Source organism: Ictalurus furcatus, chromosome 24 (assembly GCF_023375685.1).
Source record: "Ictalurus furcatus strain D&B chromosome 24, Billie_1.0, whole genome shotgun sequence".
NCBI lineage: Eukaryota > Metazoa > Chordata > Actinopteri > Siluriformes > Ictaluridae > Ictalurus > Ictalurus furcatus.
In genome coordinates, this window is record NC_071278.1 from 199,675 (window position 1) to 221,693 (window position 22,019).

The window sequence follows — 22,019 nt, forward strand, 5'->3', positions numbered from 1 at the left end:
TCGAGTTTTTGTGTGATTGTTGCAGACAAAAATGTTTGATTTTGCTGTGGCTTTTTTCAAAATTTGTGATGCAACTTGCGGAGTTGCCGAAGCACGAACTATGTAAACTGGTGTAATCGCAATAGCATAAAATTGTTTGGCCCGGTCTTTTCCAGTGATATTTGTTGTTAAATGAGACCTTTCTGATGTACTCATTTTCAATGCACAAGAATTGAAGAGGGCTTTGGGTGAATATTCCCAAATGGACAGCCTAAAGATACACTTAGAAACCATTTAGATAGCTTTAGCACTACAATTACCACAATCTCAAATTTGTGGTAAATTTTACTTCATATTTTCCTGTAAAATTGCTTTAAAAATCCCAGCGGTCAATGACTACTCTCAAATCTCCATCAGTGAACAGTGGAGAAGTTCAACAAAACAGACTTCATGTAGAAACTGTAATGAATTTCCTGCTTACACAACTGCACTATTAGAGCATGTAGTATTAGCACATTTATAGAAGGGGTGTATTTATTTATAATCACACTATCCGGTGTCACCCAGATGAGGATGGGAGTCTGGTTCCTCTCAAGGTTTCTTCTTCATATCGTCTCGGGGAGTTTTTCCTCACCACCGTCTCCTCAGGCTACTCATTAGAGATAAATACATACATTTAACATCTATATCCTGAATGTATATATTTCTGTAACGCTGCTCTGGGACAATGTCCACTGTTAAACACACTGTACTAATAACACTGAAGTGAACCGAGTTGAATTAATGGATGATAGATATCATGATGGTAGCAGCAGAATGAATTCAGAAGTCTTCATAAACATTCTGTCTGGCAATTTACGGAAAAATTCATCTAAATGAATCAGGAGGAACTTCATCATGCAGCAAGACAATGAACCAAAACACACTTCCACCTCAACACAGGACTTCATCAGGCGAAATCGTCACAAATCTATTGATCAATTTGAGCTCTGACATACAAAAGCATATAAAATAAATAAATACAAAATACAAATATGCTCATGACCCTTTAATTCACACTTTATTATAAAAATGTTGACCATGTATATAAAATATTCAGGATTTTTCTCAGTACATAATGTTATGTGCTTACGGCTTCCTGTTTTCAAACAGGGCCACATTAAACACCATATAACAGTGCAGCGGTGTTTTTATTTATTTATTTTAACATGATACAAATATTTAAACTCAGAGCGTCATCCAATCACCAATACTGACATCCAATTTTTTTTACTTTCATAAGTACAGGAGCTGTTTAAAAGCTAGCTAGCTAGCTAATGTGCCATTTTTAAGCTAGCAAGTTAATTAGCCTTTCACATTTTTAAAGATAGCTAGCTAATTAGCTTTTTCAAGCTTATATAATACAAGCTAATTTATACTAGCTAGCTTTAGCAAACAGTTTTAAATGATGACACACTCTCCACACCAGTGCTAAATCCCTGCTGAAGATCTGTAATGGTTTATTAATGAGTTACATGTGTTTCTGGTGGTCTGTAATGGTAGATTAATGTTGTTTCTAATGATTCCAGATGGCTTTTTAAATTGTATTCTAATGATAAACACTGAGCCATGAAAGAAGGTCCTACTAGGTTCTGGTGGTGTTTAATAGTAATCAGAACATTCCTGATGGAAAACATTAACCTGATTCCCATTACATAATGGAAATCATTAAGCTACTTTCTAGTATGTGATGAAAACCATTAAGCTGTTTTCTATTACATAATGGAAACCAATAAGCTGACACCCATTATGTAATGGAAACCATTAAAGATGAGTCTTTTTTCCAACAGGGAGGACTAATAAACACTAATATGCTTCTGTAAAAGTTATCACAGTAAAATAACGTTGGGCATAAACGATTTTTTAAATCTTCTGACCAGGAGCTGAACACGCGCACACACACACACGGGACACACACTACGGTTGCCATCATTCACATGACAACGCTTCATATAAAAATGTAATTGTTTACACAAACACATGCAGATTCCAACAGTAACATTTCTTCTCTTAGTGGAACAAAATCATTAGCACAGGGAAAAGGGGAAACTTCAGTATAAGGTCCTGTCTCCATGTTCCTTAAGTTCTGCCTCCTGTACTCCAACTCCACATGCTCTTACCTAAATATGCATCAAGCCATACTCCTAGGTTCTCACACCACACCTACATTAAGCTCCACCTCCATATTACCATAAGTCACCCCTCTACATGTCCTTAAGCCCTGCTTCCACATGTTCTGGAGCTCTGTCTCCATTTGTCCTTAAGCCCTACCTTTACATGTCTCCACTATTGCTTATCCAATGGCTGATTTTTAGTTGTATATTTTTTATATTTTAAATTTTTGGGGGATTTCACATTTTGGCCCCAACAGCATGTCACATTAAGTGTAACCTCCACAGGTCCTCAAGCCCCACATCCATGTGTCCATCACCCTCCAGCTTACTGATTTGACCTAAATGATGAAACAGTCTATCAGTTATTGATGTACAAAAATTACAAATATTATTTTTGTAATAAAAGTGTTGCTGATCATGTGGGGACATTTTGCTGGTTTAATACAGGTTTACTAATACAGTATATGTAGCTGTGTGTGTGTGTGCTTGTGTTCTTACTTGTCTAACTGTGCTTTTAAAGTGGTTCTGGGTAAACATGTCGGGGGTCAAAGGTCATTTCTGACACGTATGGCTCATGGACATCAGTATCCAGAGGGAGAGCATCAACAGGAAGGTCCGAGTAAACATACAGAGAGGACATGCCCCCTATAGAGAAACAGACAGAATAAACCTACAGAGAGGGCATGCCCCCTACAGAGAAACAGATAGAATAATCATACATAGAGGACACGCCCCCTATAGAGATACTGACAAAATAAACATCTTAGAAAAGGTTGTAGCACAGTAGCTATGCTCGTACCTACATAAGAAAAACATTTATGAAATATCAGTCCGGATTTAGACCTCATCATACCACAGAGACAGCACTGGTCTTATTATACTGATCGTTATCAGTTCGTAGATATAAATGTCTTCTCCACGCATACCGAGGTTAAATTTGGTGTTCCACAGGGTTCTGTTTTAGGCCCACTGCTCTTTACTTTATATATGCTACCTCTGGGTCAAATTATTCATAAACATTGAATTATCTTCCACTGTTATGCTGATGATACACAGCTGTATGTTTCAGCGAAGCCAGAGGACAGACAGCAGCTTAATAAAGTTGAGGAATGTGTAAAGGACATTAGACGTTGGATGATTATTAACTTCCTCTTACTTAATTCTGATAAGACAGAAGAACTTGTACTACGACCACGTGTAGCTAGAAGTAATCTTTCTGATCTCACAGTAACTCTGGATGGTTTTCTGTTTCATCATGTGCAGCAGTAAAAGACCTCGGAGTGATTATTGACTCCAGTCTATCATTTGATGCTCATGTAGATAATATTACTAGGATAGTCTTCTTTCATCTCAGAAATATTTCTAAGATAAGAAATATATTGTCACTACATGATGTAGAAATATTAGTTCATGTATTCGTCACCTCTAGACTAGATTACTGTAATGCCTTACTGTCTGGATGTTCCAGTAGAGGCATAAACAAGCTCCAGTTAGTCCAGAATGCAGCTGCTAGAGTCCTAACTAGAACCAGAAGATACGACCACATCACCGCGATCTTATCCACACTGCATTGGCTCCCAGTGAAATCTCACATTGACTATAAAATACTATTATTAACCTATAAAGCACTAAACGGTCTCGTGCCTCAGTACCCGAGAGAACTTTAGGTTTTTTTATGATCTGCCATGCCTACTTCCATCAAAAGTTGCAGGCTATTTGTCTGTACCTGGAATAGTGAAGGCTACAGCAGAGGGAAGAGCTTTCTCTTGTTTCCTTCTTCTTCTCCCTTTTAGTTATGATGTCATAGCTAGTCTTGCCGGAGTCCCTGCTTTCACTCACACACACTACATTGTTCTTAACCATTACAGGACAATAAGCATACCTAATAATCTCTCTCTCTCTCTTTCTGTCGAGCTACACATGATACTCCTGAGATGCCAGTGATCCTGACCCCTTCTGCTCTCCGGACCTGCCTGATCCATCCTGATGCCCTACTTCTGGTTGGAGTTCCCATCAGGTGGAAGTCACATGCTGCTGCTGAGGATGTCCCACATGGTGCAGACTAAAGATCAGTGAGATTACTGAGGATGGTTCCACTTAAACACCATAAAGATGCTTTGGACCTCAGTTCATATGAACAGTTATGCTGTGATAGCTTTAGCACTACAATCACCACAAACAGTTCTGCACTCGAGTCTCCATCAGTGACCAGTGGAGAAGTTCAACACAACAGACTTCCTGTAGAAACTGTAATGAATTTCCTGCTTACACAACTGCACTATTTGAGCATGTAGTATTAGCACATTTATAGAAGGGGTGTATTTATTTATAATCGTACTATCCGGTGTCACCCAGATGAGGATGGGTTTCTTTTGAGTCTGTTTCCTCTCGAGGTTTCTTCCTCATATCGTCTCAGGGAGTTTTTCCTCACCACCGTCTCCTCTGGCTGCTCATTAGAGATAAATTCATACATTTAACATCTATATCCTGTATTTATATATTTCTGGGACAATGTCCACTGTTAAACACGCTGTACTAATAACACTGAACTGAACTGAGTTGAATTAATGGATGATGGAAATCATGATGGTAGCAGCAGAATGAATTCAGAAGTCTTCATAAACATTCTTTCCCTTTTGAGTCTGGTTCCTCTCAAGGTTTCTCTTCATATCGTCTGGTAGGGAAGCTGCTCTGGGACAATGTGCACTGTTAAACACGCTACACAAATAAAACTGAACTGAACTGAACACAGAAAGGACACACCCTCTACAGAGAGAGAAAGTGTGTGTGTGTGTGTGTGTGTGTTTTTACCATCCTGTATGTAACCATGATCGAGGGTCATTGTACTGTGTGGCGCCTGCAGGGAGCACACACACACACACACACACACACACACACACACACACACAGAGACACAGCACTGTCTTTTAAAAAAGATTACACATAAACAGCTCTCTTTCCACAATTTCAGATATGTACATTATCAAATAGAGATTCTCTGTGTGTGTGTGTGTGTGTGTGTGTGTGTGTGTGTATCGTGTCTCACCATGTCCCAGGCATGTGTGTCGTGTTTGAACAGTGAGTGTGTGAGCTCCACTGACACTCTCTTCCTGTAGTCCGAGTTTTTGTCCTCTGAGATCCTGAAGAGCACAGCGGCAGCATAGGTGGCTGAGAACACACACACACACATTTATACACACAAACACCATATTCATAAGTCTGGATTAGATGGCCCTGTGTGTGTGTGTGTGTGTGTGTGTGTGTGTTACTCACCTATCCCTTCATTCGTGGAGTGCAGTAGCTCCATCAGTGGAGCAGAAGCTCCTTCAGCGTCGATTAGTTCGGCCGAGTGTTTATCCAGAGCGAGTTCACATAAAACACCAGCTGAGACTCGCCGCACGCTCTCAACACACGAGTATAACAACTACAGAGAGACAGAGAGCCGCGGGGAGAGAGTGAGACAGAGAGACATGGGGAGAGAGTGAGACAGAGAGACAGAGAGCCATGGGGAGAAAGTGAGACAGAGAGCCACGGGGAGAGAGTGAGACAAAAAGAGAGACGGTAACATTTTCATACCATGATTCAGACATTTGGTCCTCACACACACACACGCACAAACACAGAGTCACCTGTACAAACAGAGGGATGGTCTGCATGTTGGAGATTTCACTGCGGTTAATCGGATCCCTGGCCAAAATGTGTAATGCTCCAGTGCAGCCTTCTACTATTTCCTCCATACTAACTCCATCCTGAGGGAGCGAGAGAGAAAGATAGAGAGACAACGAGAGTAACTTTATTTAAAGAGTACAGATGCGGCTTTAAAACTGACGACGTTTACAGTCTCCTTCCAAGGTAGTGACAGTAAGATAATGAATACAACGGTTTCCTGATGATGGGCTCGTTATGTGATGATGCGCTCGTTACCTGATAACGCACTCATGATGACAGGATGTGTACCTGAGGATGAGCTTGTTATGTGATGACAGATTTGTTAAAACTAGAATTTAATATATCATTTGTCATGGTATGTAGTATTCTGTAAGGATGGCTATCCATGTTTTCACCTGAACTCTATGATACCCATAATGCAATACACCAATATGTCATTCAATCACTGGGAATTCCTACTGTGATCCATCTGAATCTAAGTCATGAGACTCTGACGTCTACCTCGGACTAGGGTTCTAGGGTTAGGTACACAGAAACCTATATGACCGGTTTGTACCGGACTGAATCAGAACACAGATTTCGGTGCCACTTAAATGCTTGAGCTTTTGATTGAAATATTTGCCCTCTGGTGCTCCGAAACGGACGTAAGGAGCATCATCACCGCACGTGATCGCTAGTTAAATTATACTGCATTCATGTGGTGTCAGAATAATCAGAAAAATAATTTCCCGACTGAGAAAATTCACCTGAAGGCAAGTCGGAACAACACAACACGGAAAGTCCAAGAACATGGCAGACCGCTGTAAGACGCGAGTAGGCATGTTTACAACAGAAGTATTGCTGGTTATGGTTTTTAGATTTTGGCCCGAGTGTCCCTTTAAGTGATGAATAGATTGTTACATGACGATGGACACGTTCCCTGATAACTGACTCGTTCCCTGATGACCAACTCATTATCTGATAATGGACTTGTTATGGGCTTGTTACCTGATGATGACCTCATTACTGGATTGTTTGATTACCTGGTAGGTGTTCTGTGTGCTGAGTCTTTGTAGGTCCTGATGAGCCTTCAAAAGCAGGTTAACCAATCGCGGTATTGCACCTGCCTCCCTTAGAGGTGCCTGATTGGCTGGACAGAGTGCCAAATTACGTATCAGACCAACGATGGCCTACAGGAACAGGAAGTGGAAAACATGGAATATGATTGTATTCACACAGGTCCCAGATTCTATTAAAAAGACTCAACATTTCAATCAAGTTGTACTTTTGTTCCGTTTCAGTTTTTAAAACTCCATGCACTAGGAAAAAGTCATTAAAGTCACACATTTACACGAGTCAATCTGAGAAGCATGTAAAGTCGGCATGTGTCTCCCCCAAGTGGTCAATAAAGGCACTGACTGGAAATCCTCACTTTAACCTCATTATAATGTCCTTATTTGAATGTCCTTATTTGAATCTCATTATAATGTCCTTATTTATTGCTTGTGCATATGTACTGAAATATCTCTGATTTAATATTTATTCACATTCATTTCACCATCGTGTCAGAACCACATACAGGGAGCAAAAAGATGAGTGTTTCTGGATGTATACACTTATGTAGAACACACACACGCACACACACATACACACAGAGATTTACGCTTCGTTGCACTGATGCAATTGAGCAGGAAGCGATGCGTTTAAGAGTCCTCCAGCCACAGAGGGACAGGGACACAGTGAGTTAAGATTTCAACAGGAATTAAAAATTAAATTAAAAAGCAGGATGATGATGAGGAGGAGGAGGAGGATGAGGAGGAGGATGAGGAGGAGGTGGGGGGTGAAGATGAGGATATTTTGATCCAGCATGAAATGAATATGAAATAGGATTTTTATTTTGGGCCTGAAAATCTGGAAATGGATGCAATCATAATGCATTTCTTTTGACCTCAAAACCTGAAAGGCAAAGTGAATAAGCACCATGGGTGAACGAACTGAAGATAATAACCTTAAACACAGAGTTTATTTAAAGCTCTGATGATGAATTAGTTCCTTAAATTGAGTGTAAACAGTTTTATTCCTGCAGTCTGACATATTTTTAGATCAAATAAGAAAGTAAGTAATATAAGACGCTTATTTATTCGAACTGTATATAGTGCAAATTATTACAGCACTAAAGGCTAAACAAGACCACTATGTGTGTGTGTGTGTGTGTGTGTGTTTCCATGTCCGAGGGATGTGCAGATTTGGCTTTCATCCCAGGTTTGCTGTTTCTCTAGAACATAACAGTCTGTGTTTATTTTTTGTGGATTTATTAACTTCAAGAGAGAGAATAAAGAAAGAATAAAGAGAGAGAATAAGGAGAAAGAGAATAAAGATAAGGAATAAAGAGAGAGAGAATAAAGAGGGAGAGAATAAATAGAAGGAATAAAGAGAGAATAAAGAGAGAGGGCATAAAAAGAGAGAATAAAGAGAGAGGGCATAAAGAGGAGAGAATAAAGAGAGGATAAAGAGAGAGAGAATAAAGAGAGAATAAAGAGAGAGGGCATAAAGAGAGAGAATAAAGAGAGAGGGCATAAAGAGAGAGAATAAAGAGAGAGGGCATAAAGAGAGGGAATAAAGAAAGAGAGAATAAAGAGAATAAAGAGAGAGAATAAAGAGAGCGAATAAAGAGAGGATAAAGAGAGAGAGAATAAAGAGAAGGAATAAAGAGAGGGAATAAAGAGAGAGAATAAAGAAAGAGAGAATAAAGAGCAAGAGAATAAATAGAAGGAATAAAGAGAGAATAAAGAGAGAGGGCATAAAAAGAGAGAATAAAGAGAGAGGGCATAAAGAGGAGAGAATAAAGAGAGGATAAAGAGAGAGAGAATAAAGAGAGAATAAAGAGAGAGGGCATAAAGAGAGAGAATAAAGAGAGAGGGCATAAAGAGAGAGAATAAAGAGAGAGGGCATAAAGAGAGAGGGCATAAAGAGAGGGAATAAAGAAAGAGAGAATAAAGAGAGAATAAAGAGAGAGAATAAAGAGAGAGAATGAAGAGAGAGAGAATGAAGAGAGAGAATAAAGAGACAGAATAAAGAGAGAGAATAAAGAGAGAAAATAAAGAGAGGGAATAAAGAGAGGATAAAGAGAGAATAAAGAGAGAATAAAGAGAGAGAATAAAGAGAGAGAATAAAGAGAGAAAATAAAGAGAGGGAATAAAGAGAGGATAAAGCGAGGATAAAGAGAGAATAAAGAGAGAGAATGAAGAGAGAGAATGAAGAGAGACAGAATAAAGATTGTGGCTTGACGGTTAAGGATCTGGGTTACTGATCAGAAGGTCGGGGGTTCAAGCCTCAGCCCCGCCAAGCTGCCAGTGTTGGGCCCTTAATAAAAACTTAATAAAGGCAGAGAGGGTTAAGGGCCTTGCTCAAGGGCCCAACAGTGGCAGCTTGGCAGTGCTGGGGCCTGAACCCCCGACCCTCTCTGCTCCAGGGGGCGCTGTATCATGGCTGACCCTGCCCTCTAACCCTAATTTCCTAACATGCTGGGATGTGTGAGGAAAAGAATTTCGCTGTAATGTATATGTGATTAATAAAGACTCATTATCTATATTAGCTATAACAGGACAACAGGAACTTGTTTCATTAAATGTAACTATAAATATATAGTTACATATATATATAATATATGTCTATTATTATATATAAATATAAGTATGATGTGTTGTTTGAGTAACAAAAAATAATTGGCAAATTCCTCTGGTATAAGAGGAATAAAAGACTTGCGGACGTGCTGGTAAAGCTGTTGAGTTAGTAACTATTGTTGATTATTTTACTGTAACAACAACATACAGTGAAGGGTAAACGGTCTGCACTTAGCGCCTTTTAACCTTAGCGGTTCTACAAAGCACTTTACATTGTTTCTCATTCACACAGACACACCCTCCAATGAGCAACTTGGGGTTCAGTGTCTTGCCCAAGGACACTTCGGCATGTGGAGTCATGTGGAGTCATGTGAGTGGAGAATCGAACCGCCAACCCTATGATTAGTGGACACCCCACTCTACCACCGCCCGTATTTATTAGTCACTTAAGTATTAAATACTGGGGAATGTAAGGTTCTGAGAAATAGTGCCATACTATAGTAAGATGTTACATGCAGCTCCTCACAAACTGTTTGTTTTTATTCATTGTTGTTTTGTTTACTACGTCTGTGTGAATCATCTACAGAAGTAATATATGATCACCAGGCATTGTATGACCTCAGCTCTGCATTCCTGAGTAATTCACAACCTCACAGATTACCACAGGATATTCTATGGACCTCTTCAATCTCCACAAACAACAGCAGACAAATGGAAGCCTGACATGATGGCTTTTTGTTCAGGCTGTGATGGCATCCCACTCACCCCACCCCCCTCAGCATTATGCTCACTAATGTTCAAACTGGATGAACTTCACCGCCGGATAAACTCACAGATCCCCTGGACAGCACTATTACACCAAGTGGGTTCTCTCTGTACCGGTTGTGTGGAGGCTACTGGTAAAGCTAAAGGTGGTGGCATGCGCTTCTTTATCAACAATAAGTGATGCACCAATGTTAAAACAGTTTCACAGATGCTAACGCTAACCAAGTTCTGGACAAGATGTGCACAGCCCATTTGTAAACCTTGACACCCAGATGCTTTCTCAGTGATTATGGGAAATTTCAATCACTGCAACCTGAAAACCATGTTAGCAAAATACTATCAGCATGTTACATGTCCAATGAGACGGAAAAAATATATATCTGGTACTGCTTCCTGCATCTACACAGAAACTGAAACAGTGACTGCAAACTGAAAGGATAATACACTGCTGGAATAAAGAACATGAGTTCAAACTCCAGGACTGGTCCATCTTTCAGTCTTCTTCTGATGACTGGAAGGAATATGTCGAGTATGTTCTGGATTATGTCAGTGTTCCTTCCAGGATCATTCTTTCTCACCCCAACCAGAAGACATGGATAACCCTGTAGTTCTCATGTGTCTGAGAGACAGGACATCAGTCGTTCTCTCAGGTGAGAAGACAGCTACAAAAAATCCAATTATTATCTACAGAAGTCCATTAAGTCTGCCGAAAATTTATACAGCAACAAATTTAACAGACAAATACAGTGGCACTGATCAGCGATGCGTGTGGCAAGGACTACAAACAATCGCAGAATACAAATCTCACCCATCTCCTCTTCGTGACGCTTCTATGCTCAATTTGAGAATTCAAACCAGACTACTGCAGCGAAGCTCCTGAACGATGGAACAGCATTCCAGGTTACCAATGCTGATGTGTACAAATTATTCAAGTGAGTAAATAAAGCCCAAGGCCTTGAGGGAATTTCACCATGTGTCCTCAGATCCTGTGTGTGTCAGCTGTCCCAGGTCTTTGTACACATCTTTCAATATTTTCTAAAGAAAATGTCCATTGTTCCACTACCAAAGAAATGACCTCTTACAGGACAGTGTTTATTGATCTATTGCTCCATCTGTTATGATGAAGTGCCTGGAACAACTGGTTATGTCCTTCATAAACGGCAATATTCCTTCCATTACAGATCTGTTACAGTTCGCCTACCGATGCAACCTCTCAGACAAGACCATCTCTGTTGTTCTTCACACTATCCTGACTCATCTGGAAAAGAGAAACACCTACAGTGGGGTCCACACTGAAAATCTGGGACTTTTTTTGGTCCTGAGCCACTTCCTGACCTCTACTCATAACCTCAAACACAGTGACAGACTGCAAACCTAAAAAAAATCAACTTCCACCAAACAAACTGGCATCAGAGTGGCATTAACCAGGAAATTACCTTTTGCACTTGGGCACATTTACCTTGACGACAGGCCAGTAGTGTTGCTGTCCCAGTAGCTTAATGACGACTGGGACGCCATAGTGAACTCGCACTTCATTCTGCGCTGTCTGGGCGAGTGGGTGGCGGCCAGTGAGGTGGCGTAGGGCACATACAGCCGGCTCGGCCACGTCCTGATTCACCGCGGCACATATGGCCAGCTCGGCCTCGTCCTGATTCACAGTGGTTCGCAAAAGAGCGTTGATAAGTGCCTCCACACCGCCACGCTGCACTACCAATGACTTATTACGTGCGTTATTACACGTCAGGTTAGAGAGGATTCCTGTAGCACATGTCAGAATGTTAACATCATCTGAGCCAAGCTGAGTCACGAGGATGTGGAGTAGAGAGTCCAGACCTTCCTGAAGAGAGACAGGACTACAGATCATCAGTCTCAGTGAAACCTTAGGACAGACTTAGGACTATCACTTGTCACCAGATATAAATACAGTGACCCACCTGTTTGGTGGCAGCATCACTCAGGTTCCTCAGAGTCCAGAGGCAGTTCTGAACGAGACGAGCACTAGAACCGGTCAGGTGCAGAGAGAGAGCCTGCATGCCCCCTGCAAAAACATACCAAGAACCAAAAGCGTAGAGCAAGAACCAGGGGGTCAGTTTCCTCTACGGATTGAAAAGAAAGAAAGAAAGTAATAAAATGAACACACCTGCACTGACGATGGCGGGTTTGTTGCTGGGACACACTGACAGCACCTTCAGCACTCTGCTGGTTGTCCACAGCAGCTTCTCATAGTTATAGTTCTTCATGATGGACAATAAACTCTCGGGACCTCCACTTGCCAAGATGATCAGCTACACACACACACGCACACACACACACAAAAAATCACTTACTAGGACAAACCAAAAACAATTGTGTTGAAGGCAAACTGAAAATTTAGGCTGATGAGGGCTGACCATCAGGACTAATGAGTTCATGGTTACGCCATCATCTGGACATGTTAGTGAAAGCGTTATCCAGCCCTGAGAAGCTTCTTTACCTCCGGATGTATTATCTGATTAGTGTGGAAAAGGAACTTCAGTGGTCACCTCTGAGCCACCTGACCTCTTGTTTAAGCACTGGGTGAGAGGTTTCATCAGCAAAACCACATTAAGTGGGATTTTTCACATTAAACACTCTATTATTAACTGGAAAATGCTGATACAATTTACTTGTCTAATGTCCCATGTACCATCACTGGACAGCAATGCTAGTTAGGGCCTGAGCACCGCTGGTGTGAAGCCCTATTGGATCTTCTCCGTTTCTTCTTCTTCTTCTTCTTTTCCGAAATGAATTTTAGAGGGCCTAAACATACCCAGAAACTCACGAAACTTTGCAGACGCGTCAGAACCGGTGAAAATTTACATCTGATGGGGTTCCAGAATTGACTCTGGCAAAATGGCTCGATAGCGCCACCTACAAAATTTCACCGACATGCCTCGCACTACGCTTCACCTACATGTACGAAATTCGGTAAACATGTGTAAGATGCCAATACGTATGAAAAGGTCTCTTGAACCCATACCCTAAACTCAACAGGAAGTCAGCTATTTTGATTTTTCTCTTAAATTTTTGCTCCATTTTTTTTGCCATTTCCAGGCCTCGTACTTTAACGAACTCCTCCTAGAGATTTCATCAGATCGGCATCATATTTGGTCAGTCTCATCAAAAGACCTTGACGATGCTAAATTGTGAAGCTTTTGAGTTTTCGCTGCACGGCGTGGGCGTGGTGGTCTCACAAATTTCGATGTTTCGCCACGAAAAAGTAAGTTGTTATAACTCAAACATTGAATGTCCAATCTGCTCCAAACTTCACAAGTTTGATAAAAGTCCCTGCCTGAAGACATGTACATGCCAAGATTCAGTATTAGTCATAGCGCCACCTGCTGGCAACAGGAAATGATACATTTTACATTGTGATACACTCCTAACAACATATAAGGGCTATAAAGTGCTAAAAAAATTCTCCTGGGAGGGCAGCCCCAACGTGCACCCGGGTGAGAGGGCCCGCTCATCGCTGCTTGCAGCTTTAATTAGATTTGAATTCTCATTGTAGGTCTATTTAATTTTTTTAAATCTTTAATCATTTTTTTTTCTATTAAAAAATAATAAGTAAAAACTCTTTCAGCCCAAAATTGGAAGTACAGTTTTTGAATGATATCAGCTGACATTTTTCAGTGGCATCCCTAACAAATATGGGAAACTGATGTCATATATTTCTTTAATGATAGTTAGGTCAGACATACAGTGGCTTGCAAAAGTATTCAACTCCCCTGGAATTTATTAAATCTGTCTGTCCATCCATCCATTTTCTGTACTGTTTTCTTATCCTACACAGGGCCGCGTGGAGCCTATCCCAGGGAACTTGGGGCACGGGGCAGGGGACACTCTGGACCAGGCTCCCAAACCCATCTGAGGGCACAATCACACACACACATTCACACACTACGGACAATTGTGAAATGCCAATCAAACAGTGCATGTCTTTGGACTGGGAGAGGAATAGACCCTTTTCACACTTCATTACTACGATGACATCTAGAACCTGGAAGTATGAAAAGGAAACACAGGTGGTGAGCTCCAACATGTGACATGATTGGATGGTAAGATCTCATGGATGTCATTGTGTGAATAATGAGATGATCTCATGGATGTCATGAATAGACAGCATGATCCAACAGAAGGCATAACACAATGGAGGGTACGATCCAGGGCAATAAATATAACAGAAGACAGGATGAAATTCAAGAAGGAATAATATAGTGAATAACGCATGCTTATACAAGACTGATCCAATGACTCTGGCAAGATCCCAGGGATGGTACGATCCAACAGACAGAAATGAAAAGATGGCGTGAGCCAGGGTTTTACATGGCTAATAGACAGAGTACACCATCAGAAAATACAAGTTAGTGGAATCCAGTTATAGGACTGACGTGATAACATGCTGCTTCCGTAAAGTTTCAGGCATCTGCAATCACAGGCCAGCTTCCAAAAGTGGAAGAGAGACAGAAAACAAAGACATGAAGAAAATAAGAAGGCGTGTAAACACACACACACACCTTACTCTCCTGGTTGGCATAGGAGAGGATCTGCAGGCAGTCGGTGGTAATAGCGAGGAACTTTGGGTTTGTGTGTTTGAGCAGAGGAACAATCTTCTGCAGACCGTCACACATTCGTACTGCCATCTTGGAGCCATCCTGGTGGAGCAGGAGGTTATGTAGTGTAGTGATGGAGTAAAATAACACCGCCTCCACTGGAGAACTGACACAGAGAGAAGGAATGAAAGACGATAAGAGAGTAGAGCGGCATCTACTCACCAGCAGAACCGAGAGAACCGAGGAACAGTTATGATCTGGTCCAGAACCAAAGGTTCCAGTGGGACAATTTCAGTTTTCTGTTTGAATAAAGGTATATAAATGGTATTTGGTAATGGTTTGTTGGTGCCATTGAAAGCTAATTTTAAAATGAGCATTTTCAATTAATCAGAACTCAAACCGTGAAAATCCAAAGTTTGATGTTTCATTTATGGTTCTTTCAGGTTAAAATAAGCTTCCAACCAGGATGGAAGTTGTTTGGGAAACAAAGTCAGTACAGAAAGCTCGAGGGTTTCGCAGTGTCCTGGTTATCATTTGAAACGTCCACAAGGGGCTTTTTTTCATTTTTCAGAAAGATATGGGTTTTTCTCACCTCATTCCTGTTGCATTTAATCTCGAACACCGAGGTGACACGGTAAAGTCGCTCACTTAGTCAGGGAGTATGTTTTTACTGAGCAGCAACACCAGGTAATTTGCACCAATTTGTGGCAAATGATGATGTCATGGTGACAGGAAAAATTAACTAGAACACACGGTTCTTACCCTCAGGACCTTACTCTGACCAAAAAGAGCTTGCTTGTATGTGTGAGGTAGTGTCAAAAATTGTACCTGAACAGTATGAAGAACTTTTGTAGAACCAGTTCTGTTTCAGTGTCCGTGTCTGTCCCTGTGCCGTGAGATGAACATCAGTGTTTTACCTGAGCATGTGGATGAGTGCAGGAATGCCCCCGGCAGTGAAGATGGCGTTCAGCCCCTGGTGGTGGTGCGACAGGCAGTGCAGGATGCTGGCCATGCAGCGAATCGTTTCCATGTCGCTTGAGCTCTGCATCACCCGCAGTACCGCTGACATCATCACCGCTGACTGCATCATCACATGGCGAGAAGCGTCATTACGAACCAGACGGCTCACGATCAGAGCCGCCTTCCTCACCACTACCTGAGTACAGGACCATTAGCGCTGCTTAGCAAGCTTTTTGGTAATCGCTAATATACTTTCATCCACAATTGCTAATATGAGCTTGACCCCTATTGGTACAGTATACACCCACATCCAAACTGTCTTGTGCTAGTAACAGTTTTAGAGTGCAGTATGCTAATAAACATTTCAAACAAATTGCTAAGAACAAATGCAGTTTTAAAATGCAGTTTTCATGCAGCAATATTTTGCCTAATGCTAACTGAGTTTTAGCTAAATTTCTTAAACAAATAGAAGTTTTTTTCTTTTTACTTTTCTTTCTGCTTCTGATTAACATGTAGTACATTAGCATGTAGTAGATTAGGGTGTAGTTGATTAGCGTATACCTGGTCATCGTCAGTCAGCAGTTTGATGAGCTCTGGCATGGCGCGTTTGGCAAGCTCAGCATCATCCTGGTAGTTGATCAGGTGAACAATGGCGTTGTTCAGGAGGTGTGACGGTTCAGTCAGACGCTGAACGTTGGACTGTGAGTCACTCAGTGCTAACGTCTCACGCTCTGCTAAGGTCTCGGGAAACATGGCCGCCCGGACACGCTGAGCTCGGGTCAGAACCAACTGCGCGTCAAAATCTGAGGAAATTAGCAGCAGCTGAGTGTTCCAGCCAAACTTGCTAACACAAATCGCTAACTGCTAGCATAGAGAGCAAATCTGTGTTAGCATACCTGCACTACAGTCCTCCACGGCAAAAGTTTTGGCATTGATCTCTGATTGGTCCTCATCGTTTACAGTTGTGGCTCCTGATTGGATGCCAGAATCGGCCGCGTAATACGTCTTTTGCCATTCAGCTACCTTCACCTCCGCTTCACTTACTACACACACACGCACACACACACACACACACACACACACACACACAGACACACAGACACACACATACCATCACAGTTAATTATAACAATTAACAATTAATTATCAATTACTGTGAATAAAACAAAAGTGATCTATGTGTCTCTCTGAAAAGAGAGTTTTGTATAATATACTTGGCATGGACATGTTCCCCTGTCCTCCTGTCCTCCTGCTCCCCTGTCCTCTGTCCTCCTATCCAATCTGAAACACATAGTAAACACACTTGATTGGAAACAGAACAGAAAACTGTATTGCACTTCTTGAAGCAAATCCTGCAGCAGCTGGGAAATAAACATGATGGGGGGAAAAACAATAATGTTATTAAAAAAATTTAAATATATAAATTGTCTTTAAACATTAAACTGGTATAACAGTCATTACAGCGTAACAGTATGAAGTCTAATCTCTACACTCTGGAGGTCAGAATGAACATCTCTCTGGTCTAGTGTTAGTGTGCATGAATAGAACACAGCCTACACACTAACACAGTCTGGTTTGCTCTGCTGTAATATAAATGTGATTTTTTCAGTTTATTTCTGAATGAAGAGTAACCAACATTGTGGCTCCTTCAGTGAGAGTGTATGGCCTTCATAAACCCTGCAGTGTGATCGATTAGTGTTTATACAAATCAATTCTTACTTTATAACTTTGAGCTCCATTAATTAACACAGACTTTATCCTGCTGCTGATGGCTGCACAGATTTCACACCCACTCTTACTCACTTACTGTCTAATAATAACAAAACAACGGCCTCGAGTAGCAGATTTACAGTGAGAATTCATTTGCACTTAAAAAGCTGGTAAAATAAACCTCCTGAGCGTCCTGTGTTCAGAGTCAATGTTGTGTTTCCATCAGCAAGATGGTGGAGGAGTTTTAGTGATCGCTCCAAATGGCACTGAGGCAAAGTCCAGTTTATATTCTGAACATTTTTAAGAAATCTTGATGTTACAGCTGCTCGTGCTGTAGCCTCCTTTTCATCCCTGTTTTGTATTTCAGCATCACAAATCACTTCTGTACTTTAAAGCAGAATCGTTCTTCTCTCAGGAAAAGCCTCAAGCATCATTATCCCGTTATCTCTCACTTCAAAGGTGTTACAACTAGAAGCTGAAAATTTAAGCACTAACCTGGAGGAGATTACAAATTGTGACTTTCATTTAGGAACGAACATTAAACACAAGCCGTGTTGTTATTGTGTAGTTAGTAGAGATGTGACGGTATGAAAATTTCATATCACGATTATCGTGACCAAAACTATTGCGGTTCTCAGTATTATCACTGTATTGTTAAAAATGTACAAAAAGTACTGATACACACACGGAAATCATTTAAACAGGGTGTATATTTGATTATAAAGTGATGGACGGTTGTCACTTGGCTCAATGTGATCATTTAGTTCAGTTAGGGAACATGGCAGAAGGCGGTCGGGAGAATTTCTAACCTTCCCAGAGGACCAAATCCGAAGTGTCGTAATGTTGTGGATTTGGATTAAGGGAAACTTAATAGAAGATGGGAACCCTGTCTGAAGAAAGTTGCGGTGAACGGGAGCATTGGTGCTTCATTGGCGCTTTTCCCCTCTCGCTTTTAAATCGCTTATGAATCCCGTGCCGCTGCTTGCATTCCACTTCCACTTTCGAATTTCGCAGCAATTCGGAGGGCAATTGTCCCGTCAGTCAGCTCGTACACTCTTCCCGTCAATCAGCTCGCCTCGCTCTTCCCGTCAGTCAGCTCGTACACTCTTCCCATCAATCAGCTCGCCTCGCTCTTCCCGTCAGTCAGCTCGCCTCGCTCTACCCGTCAGTCAGCTCGCCTCGCTCTACCCGTCAGTCATCTCGTACACTCTTCCCGTCGGTCAGCTCGCCTCACTCTACCTGTCAGTCATCTCGTACACTCTTCCCGTTGGTCAGCTCGCCTCGCTCTTCCCGTCAGTCATCTGGTACACTCTTCCCGTCAGTCATCTCGCCGCACTGTTCCCGTCAGTCATCTGGTACACTATTCCCGTCAGTCATCTCGCCACATTCTTCCCGTCAGTCATCTCGTACACTCTTCCCGTCAGTCATCTTGCCTCGCTCTTCCCGTCAGTCAGCCCGCCTCACTCTCGTCACGTGATAAAAGAAATCTGATTCCTGATGATCTGTACTGCGACTCCGACTCATTTGGCTCATGCTGAATTGATCAGATGTGTTCAGTTTTTAACCATAGCGTCTTCTCACGCTCAAAAAACAATGTTGAATGCTGCACCTGTGTCAGACTCGTGCTGGGTGTGTGGACAGCATTTACCACGAGTTTTACAAATCACGATAATCGCGCACAGTTTTAATGATAATTAAATGTGACACGGTAATACTAACCGTTAAACAAAACCCAGGAGTCAGGAGATTCAGAAACTCATTTCCTCTGTTAAATCCATCCTCAATCCCTGAACACTGAACCCTGCATCACAAATGGTTCAGTTCAGTTCAGCAGTTTATTCAGGTTCACAGATCACGTAAATATTTTCATGAGCGTGAAGCACTTTTTTAATTTTTTTTATATGAAGTGTTCATTTCTGTCTTTTCTTGCAATGGTTTAGTAAATATAGCACACACATATCTGTATAAACATGCATTAGTGCTGTACATGATCACATAAACAGGTGGGTCAGTGGTGCAACGGATAACTTGTCTGATTATGGCTCGGGTGAACCTAGGTTCAACTCTCTCTGAACCCATTTACTGAAGGGCAGTCAGTGGTGGCTCAATGGCTAAAGGTTACTCTGGGTCACTGATCAAAAGGTCAGAGGTTCAAGCCTGAGCTGACACTGTTGGGCTCTTGAGTAAGAACCTTAACCCTCTCTCCTCCAGGGGGCGCTGTATCACCGCTGACCCTACGCTCTGAACACCAACTTCCTAACAAGCTGAGATGTGTGACGAAAAAAGAATTTCACTGTGCTGTAATGTATTTATGACAAATAAAGGCTTCTTCTTCTAAAGCCCTGGCTGAGCAACAAAGGGAAGAACCTCCGCATCTTCTTCAAAAGGTCAGTCACTCTAGTAAGATGTTTGTCTTTTATGGCTTAATGAAATGTTTGGATTTTAACTGATACCAGAGTGGTGCTGCTGCAATAAAACTACAGGCTGAAACCATGAGATTCATCATTTCAGTGACTTGATCATAGTGAGTAAGATGGGCTGGTCTACATATCTCAGAAACTTCTGACCTTGTGGGATTTTCACATACAACAGTCTGTAGAGTTTATACAGAATGGTGTGAAAGAGATTTAAAAGAATGCGGTGGGTGTCGGTTCTGTGGGCGGAGAGGATCAGAGGAGACTGGTCAGACTTGTTCGAGCTGGCAGGAAGGTACAGTACATCAAATAACCACTTTTTACCACCGTGGTGAACAGAAAAGCATCTCAGCACAATACATGAGGCAGATGGACCACAAGAGCAGATAACCCAAAGCACTGTTTCATTCATTATTCAATTATATTTAATTGCTAAATATTGTGGAAATGAAATTGTGATCATAATATTAAATGATATATTAGATATTACAATTATTATATTAAACAATATTCAATTATTTATAACTAAATATAACAACAACAACAACAACAACAATAATAATAATAATAATAATAATAATAATAATAATAATAATAATAATAATAATAATCTTAAATGTGTCTAATAAATAAAGATTCCCTGTCATTGAAACCTGACAGGTGATGCACTCGAGCTGCATGATGAGTGAATAAATTCGGTGGTGTTATATTTCCTGACATGTAGCAGTAGTGGTGTATGTATGTGTATGTGTGTGTGGTATGTGAGAGTGTGTGTGTTTGTATGTATGTATGTGTGTGGTATGTGTGTGTGTGTGTGAGTGAGAGAGAGAGAGAGAGAGTCTCTGTGTGTGTGTGTGTGTGTGTGTGTGTGTGTGTGTGTGTGTGTGTGTGTGTGTGTGTGTATCTACCGGCTCCGAGTTTGCAGTAGACCGGTGACACGGTTATTCTGCGTGCTTTTCCCGGCGGTTCCGCTTTAACTCGCGGCTCAATGCGGCGGAAGGAGAGGATTTTAATGACATTGTTTAAATTAATGTTGTAATGTGATGAAGATGTGAGCGAATTCACAGCGCGAGAACATCACGCCCATCACGCGCCACTGAACACCACTGAACGTGCGCACATCAAAACCGAGATCAAGGAATAAAAGGAGGTCAGCTGTGTTTGTTTGTTTGTTTGTTTGTTTACCTCTCAGTGTCCGCGCGCTCCCGCTGCTTCTTCCCTTTTCAATAATCACCGATATCACAGCTGATGCACTGAACCTCACACAGCCGCATTCACACCACTGACCTCTCTCTCTCTTTCTCTCTCCCTCCCTCCCTCCCTCGCACTGGAAGAAGTGGGCGTGGCCTATCCATCAAACCAATCAGAAGCTGTCCTGTTTATACTGTTTATTGCGGTAGTGTGGAAGCTTTTGGACCGCTGCCAGTTGTCATGGTGACCAGGTAATTTTCGAATTGGTTTTTAATTGGCTTTAAACCATCTGTACATGGTACACCCTTACTGCAGTTTATAGGGTAAATAACTGTAGAAACGGCCAGGAAATTACTGTAATATAATCATACAGTATTTAAGTGTAATATGCATTGCATCATGGGTAATTTCAGAGATGTCACTTATTAATTTCAGTAAATTATTTTTTATGAATTGATCACAGTAATTAACTGTAAATAAAGGAGTGAGTTACTGTAAGTGTAGAAAAGCCACGAACTCATAACCTCTGTTCTCTGTGTAGTGTGCGATGCCTACGACTCTTTCGTCATAAACCAAGGACCCGACACATTAACACACATACAGACTGATTCTGTCTCTCCTTTTGGGAAGAAATCGCCTTTTGAAGATTTTTTCTGCTTTTTACGCCGGTCTGTCTCCACTTTAGCGTTAACCCGTGTCTCCACCTTCACCCGGCTTTGGCACCTTCTGATCAACCCTCTATCCTACAACGAGTAGTAAGTAATAGGGCTGAGTAAAAAATATCTCTCTGATTTAATCGATCTTCAATTTAACGAAACGATATTGAATCAGGAAATCCCAGAATATTCCTAATGCGTTTTACTTGAGAGGATGTGGATATTATCTGTAGTTCTCTTCTCGTCCTGAAGATGTCGCCCTTTTCATGTTTTCAATTCTGAAAATGGTTTTATTTCTTAAACGTTTCAAGTTGTTAATGAATTTCACTGTTGCACATGTCAGTGTTTT

General features: G+C 41.3%; 1 protein-coding gene across 1 annotated transcript; it reads right to left on the minus strand.

The window, feature by feature from the left end:
* Window positions 1-1,020: 1,020 nt before the first annotated feature.
* LOC128600604 (junction plakoglobin-like) lies at window positions 1,021-21,131 on the minus strand. The gene is made up of 16 exons (XM_053613209.1): window positions 21,009-21,131; window positions 16,914-16,980; window positions 16,596-16,742; window positions 16,261-16,502; window positions 15,657-15,895; window positions 14,704-14,905; window positions 12,309-12,453; window positions 12,103-12,206; window positions 11,628-12,005; window positions 6,824-6,970; window positions 5,762-5,881; window positions 5,406-5,556; window positions 5,179-5,300; window positions 4,944-4,989; window positions 2,631-2,777; window positions 1,021-2,470 (listed from the first exon to the last, which is right to left on the minus strand). Exons 2-15 carry the CDS (start codon window positions 16,924-16,926, stop codon window positions 2,647-2,649), a joined length of 2,187 nt encoding a protein of 728 aa, XP_053469184.1. The 5' UTR covers window positions 16,927-16,980; window positions 21,009-21,131; the 3' UTR covers window positions 1,021-2,470; window positions 2,631-2,646.
* Between the last annotated feature and the right edge of the window lie 888 nt (window positions 21,132-22,019).